Source organism: Scyliorhinus canicula, chromosome 7 (genome assembly GCF_902713615.1).
Source record: "Scyliorhinus canicula chromosome 7, sScyCan1.1, whole genome shotgun sequence".
Taxonomy (NCBI): Eukaryota; Metazoa; Chordata; class Chondrichthyes; order Carcharhiniformes; family Scyliorhinidae; genus Scyliorhinus; species Scyliorhinus canicula.
Window position 1 is genome coordinate 169,898,441 of NC_052152.1, and position 6,000 is coordinate 169,904,440.

The 6,000-nt window shown below is 46.8% G+C and overlaps 1 protein-coding gene across 1 annotated transcript in view; it reads right to left on the minus strand.

Moving 5' to 3' along the window:
- Positions 1–1,202, minus strand: part of prex1 (phosphatidylinositol-3,4,5-trisphosphate-dependent Rac exchange factor 1) — a 273,537-nt gene extending 272,335 nt beyond the window's left edge. Inside the window, exon 1 of the mRNA XM_038803244.1 lies at positions 421–1,202. Within this exon, the coding sequence (XP_038659172.1) occupies positions 421–561 (141 nt within the window). The 5' untranslated portion in view covers positions 562–1,202. The remainder of the gene's footprint in view (positions 1–420) is intronic.
- Between the last annotated feature and the right edge of the window lie 4,798 nt (positions 1,203–6,000).

Below are 6,000 nucleotides of genomic sequence, written 5' to 3' on the forward strand. Positions count from 1 at the left end.
GGATCGATTCCTCTTTTCTGTCTGAGCAGAGCAGAGCTGGCTGAATTGGCGCGACTGCCCTGGGCGAAAATACATCAAATCTCACCCTAACCTGAAGCGCCACTTCCCCAAACTACAATCCCGGAGTCCCTTTAAACAAAGTATGTAGCCAGGCCTGTTATGTTTGCGGACCTCAAAAGAAAGCGTGACTACTGACCCGGGGGGGGGGGGGGGGGGGGGGAGTTAAATAACAACAATGGCGGCAATTTCAGAAGTCGAGGATTTGAGCGGCGAGTGGGGGGGAATCTAAAGCCCACACCAGTTGCAATTAAACCTGCGCTAACACGGCGTTGTCGGTGCACGCTGTCGATTTTGCCCCATTTCACAACCGAAGGAGAAGAGAATTACCACAGGATTTTTTTTGTTTTAAAACAAACTTACAGACTTTAGAAATTTCAAGGACCCCACGTAGTCCCTCTCGGTTTTTAAAATCTCATTCATCACACAAACTCGTAAACGAAGCTGCCGGTCGGTGTCTTTTCCACTCTCCACTCCATTTTCTTGGTGACTTTCTTCATCCATCTTCCTGTGTTACTAGAAGTAAACAAGACTGTATTGGGGGGGACGACTGTGGATTTTTACCGCTTCCCAGTCGCCGGCTGCTTCAAAACACTTGGGAATCCGTTTGCTTCACACCCCCTCTCATTTCTGTCAATTATGTTTTAACCAGCCGCAAAATACTTAGTTGATTGAGCCGGCTTCCCCGTCCAGTTCTGGTCAACAGCAAGAAAAGATGAGAAGGGAAACAGGGCTCCGGCTCACGGCTGCTTTGAGAACTAAGTCTCTCCCCCCTCCTCCTTCTCCTCCTTCTCTTCGCTGCGCTCCGTTAGAAGTCACTTTCCAACATCAATCCGATGAGTTCTGATTGCAACGTTTGTTCTTAAAACTTCCGCCGTTAAAGGGGGGGGGGGGGGGGGCGAGACACAAGTGCCAAAAAAGAAGGATGGAAACGCCGGGCTGAGAATTGCCCAGATCTGCAGCGAATGCTACCGTCCGGGCAAATTCCGCTTTTCTTTTACCAATGAGACAACGAGCACATGCTCCAGGAAACCGAGTGAAGGGGCCGTCGGCAAAACCCTCACTTACAAAAAAAAACTTCAAGTGGAAGCCGCACAGCAGGGGCGCCGAAAGCAGCTCGGCGTCAGTGGCGATAGCAAGTCCTGCACTGCACCCCCCGCCCGGGGAGTTCCGAGTTTTCCCAATAATAATGAGTCAATCAGTGTTTGTGGCCGATCCAAGAGCAGCGGGATTTTTTTTTGTCAGGACAAAGGAGTCTGGTGTTACCAAGTCGATCTTTGCAGAGGAAAGTAACAGGAGCTGCCCGGAGACTTGAGTGACACGAATCACTCAACTGGGCTTTTACTTGGGGGGCGTGGGGGGGGCAAAGTTGTACCAGTTGGCGTCCTGTTTTATTTTGAGGTGATTCCAAAGACGGAAAGCACCTTTCTGTGCTCCGCGTCAAAACAAAAAGGTGGAATGTTAGCGATAGTCCCTTACTTCCCGACACGACTTTTGCTCACTGGTCTGCTGCTGGGTTCTGCAGCACACAGATTCCACTGGGTCACCCGGGCAGTTAGGCGTAAACATAAAGTGGGGTTTTCTTTAATTTTCCACCCGGATGCGCCAGAAACATAGGGAGAAACTCCGATACGCTAATAATTAGATAGAGATGGCGAGGCTGTGTGTCCCTTCCACTCTAGAGGGCGATCTTTACAGATGTGTTCTGTCCACCAATCTCAGTGACTGACTTCCATAAAATCCGGACAGTCCTCGACTGTGAAGATAACCTCCCCGAATGTGAAAATTAGAAGATTTAAAAGAAAATAAAGGGGGATATTTAGCTGCGAACTGCGTGGGCTTTGGACACAAACATACAATAAGTCTTTTTTTCTCGTGTGAGACTGATCCGAGTGCAAAATGATGTTGTGCCGAGGAACTCAAGGCTCACACTTTGCAAGGAAGCAAACGAGAGGATTCTTGGAGAGATGATATCAGGCGTAAAATTATTTCTGTCAAACTCAGGCAGAGCATATGGGCATAAACTGCTGAAGAGTAATTTCAGGAATGATGTGAGGAAAGCATGTTTCCACACAAATAGTATGTGGACTTCATTGTGGAGGAATAACTTCTGTTGCCATGGGTCAAGCAGGTTAAAAACCCTCTTTTATATAAGCGAATGGGGGTGGCTGTCCTTCCCAAAATGATCCATGTTCGTTATCAGCGGAGGGTTCTGGTGGGTATGGGGAGAACTGTTCAGTCCCACCTGCATGCAGAAGGCCCTGCTGCAATTCGGACAGGACAGGACGCCGGAGACGACTGAGTTTTTGATGAGTCGCCAGTTCCGGGTTTTCCTCTCCTTGCATTTTCTCTCGGCCTCCGAACCGCACTTGTTTAAGAAGGTGGAAGTACCGTTTTTTAATTGGGTTACACCATGTGCAGCCATCCTGGGCAAGCTTCACCTCGTGCGGGAAATCAATACCAAAACTCCAAAGTGAATCCTTCAGAGTGTCCTTGCAACTCTTCCTCTGACCGCCACCCTTGGCCACCCAAAACCTAAGATAGAAGATTCATCTTGATATGTGGGTGTCGGTCGGGCATTCTGGCGACATGAGCAGCCAGACTCGGTTGTGTGTCAAGATGGTGTGGATGCTTGGCATGCCAGCTTGGTTGAGCACCTCATTGCCCAGTATTTTGACCTTACATCTGATCTTCAGATCATCTGTCACACCAAAATGCCACCAGTTATTCTGCAAGTATTAAATTTGACCGGGTGCCAATGATGAAACACCTCCTATCTGTGTGAACTAGGTCACCATTCACCTGAGGAAGGAGCTGCGCTCCGAAAGCTCGTGTTTGAAACAAACCTGTTGGACTTTAACCTGGTGTTGTAAGACTTCTTACTGTACCAAAACTAAGCACCTGGGGGAAACGGGGCTTCATCCTCATGCATAGCATAGTGGTCAGGGATGTGATGCAGGGAACCAAGGTTCTTTGTAATATTGAGCCAGATGGGAAAATAGGCTTTCCCCATCTATATATAAGCTTTGGGGTAACCTGTTGAACTTGAGCAACTATACAATACCACCTGACATTACAACCAACGGAGCTACTCGGGTTCTTTGTATGTTAGGATCAGAGCACAGTCAAATCATACTGACTGTTGAATTAATTTGGTACCTATCTACAGCCAGAAGAGTAAAATCATATGTCTTTTTTTTACAGTGCAGAAGAGGCCCTTCGGCCATCGAGTCTGCACTGACGCATGAAAGACACCTGACCTGCCTACATAATCCCGTTTGCCAGCACTTGGCCCATAGCCTTGAATGTTTTGTTGTGCCAAGTGTTCATTCAGGTACTTTTTAAAGGATGTGAGGCAACCCACCCCGACCACTCTCCCAGACAGTGCATTCCAGACCGTCAACACCCTTTGGGTAAAAGGTTTTTTCCTCAAATCCCCCCTAAACCTCCTGCTCCTCACCTTTAATTTGTGTCCCCTTGTAACTGACCCTTCAACTAAGGGGAATAGCTGTTTCCTATCCACCCTGTCCATGCCCCTCATAATCTTGTACACCTCAATCAGGTCGCCCCTCAGTCTTCTCTGCTACAGCAAAAACAACCCAAGACAATCTAACCTCTCTTCATAACTTAAATGTTCCATCCTAGGCAACATCCCAGTGAATCGCCTCTGCACCCATTCCAGGGCAAACACATCCTTCCTATAATGTGGTGACCAGAATTGCACAGTACTCCAGCTGTGGCCTCACCAAAGTTCTATACAACTCCAATATAACTTTCCTGCTTTTGTAATCTATGCCTGAATTCACCACCCTATTAACCTGCACTTCTGTCTTCAGAGATCTATGGACAAACATGCCATGGCCCCTTTGTTCTTTGGAACTTCCCAGTGTCAGTCCATTCATTTAATACTTCCTTATCAAATTACTCCTAAAGTATATCACCTCACACTTTTCCGGGTTAAATTCCATCCGCCATTTTTCTGCCCATTTGACCATCCTATCTATATCTTCCTGTAACCCAGTAAGAAGTCTTACAACACCAGGTTAAAGTCCAACAGGTTTGTTTCAAACACGAGCTTTCGGAGCACGGCTCCTTCTTCAGGTGAATGAGCCGTGCTCCGAAAGCTCGTGTTTGAAACAAACCTGTTGGACTTTAACCTGGTGTTGTAAGACTTCTTACTGTGCTCACCCCAGTCCAACGCCGGCATCTCCACATCATTCCTGTAACCCAAGGCACTCAAACTCATTGTTAACCACCCAACCAATCTTTGTGTCATTCTCAAACTTACTGATCCTACCCCCACATAGTCATCTATGTTATAATATAAATGATAAACAATAGGGGACCCAGCACAGATCCCTGTGGGACATCACTGGACATTGGCTTCCAGTCACTAAAGCAGCCATCTGTCATCACTTTCTGCCTCCCACAGCTAAACCAATTTTAATCCACCTTATCAAGTTACCCTGTATCCCATGTGCATTTGCCTTCTTTATAAATCTCCCATGTGGGAACTTGTCAAAGTCTTTGCTGAAATTCATGTAAACGGCAGCACAGTGGCACAATGGTTAACACTGCTGCCTCACAGCGCTAGGATCCGGTTTCGAGTCAGACCTTGGATGACTGTGTGGAGTTTACACGTTCTCCCTGTGTCTGTGTGGGTTTCCTCTGGGCGCTCGCGTTTCCTCTCATAGTCCAAAGATGTACAGGTTAGGTGGATTGGCCATGATAAATTGCCCTTAGTGTCCAGGGATCATATTCAGGTTCTGTTATGGGATTACGGGGATAGAAGGGAGTGGAGTGGGCATGGGTAGAGAGTTCATTCAAAGGGTCAGTGCATCCTGAGCTGAATGGCCTCCTGCTGCACTGTTGGGATTCTATGAAATTCTATGAAACTACATTAATTGCACAACCTTATCTACACACCTGGTCACATGCTCAAAAATTCTATCAACTTTGTTAGGCATGATGTCCCTCTGACAAAGCCATGCTGACTATTCCTGATCAAACTTGCCTCTCCAAGTGCAGATAGTTTCTCCACTTCAGAATTTTCTCCAATAGTTCCCTCCACTAATGTGAGTCTCACAGGTTTGTAGTTCCCTGGCTTATCTCTACAACCCTTCTTAAATAGTGGGACCACATTCGCTGTTCTCCAGTCCTCTGGCACCTCCCCCGGGGCCAGAGAGGAATTAAAAATTTAGGTCAGAGCCCCTCCAATCTCCTCCCCTGCCTCCCCAGCATCATGGGACACAATTCATCCAGACCTGGAGATTTGTCCACTTTTAAGCCTGCCAATACCTCCAATACCTTGTCATACCCTATGTCAATTTGCCTCAAGAACCTCACAGTCTCTCTGGTGAATCTATGGTAGAAAATCTATGCTGAATCAAGGTAGATAATTTCTGGACATAGTATTAGTTTTCCAGATTCATGCAGCATCTGCTCAAATGCTTTCACGTGAGTTAAATTGCAGATTTTGCATCAGTCCTTGATATTTCAAACAGTGCAATGTAATTTGGGTGCCAAGTACCCAGAATCCAAAGTTGAAGGGAAAAATAAAACCCCAGAAAATATCTTGCATCACTTCAGCTTCATACAGGCTGTAAATCAACAGTTTTAAATCTTTTAAATGTTACCGATCACCTCTCCACAAAGATTCAAACTTTACAACATACAGTGCTGGCTAGTTAAATGCCATTTTGTTTTCATAGAATTAACAGTGCAGAAGGAGGCCAATCGGCCCATCAAGTCTACACTGGCTCTTGGAAAGAGCACCCTACCCAAGCCCACACCTCCACCCTATCCCCATCACCCAGTAACCCCACCCAACACGAAGCGCAATTCTGGACACTAAGGGCAATTTAGCATAGCCAATCCACCTAACCTGCACATCTTTGGACTGTGGGAAGAAGCCGGAGCACCCAGAGGAAACGCACGCACACA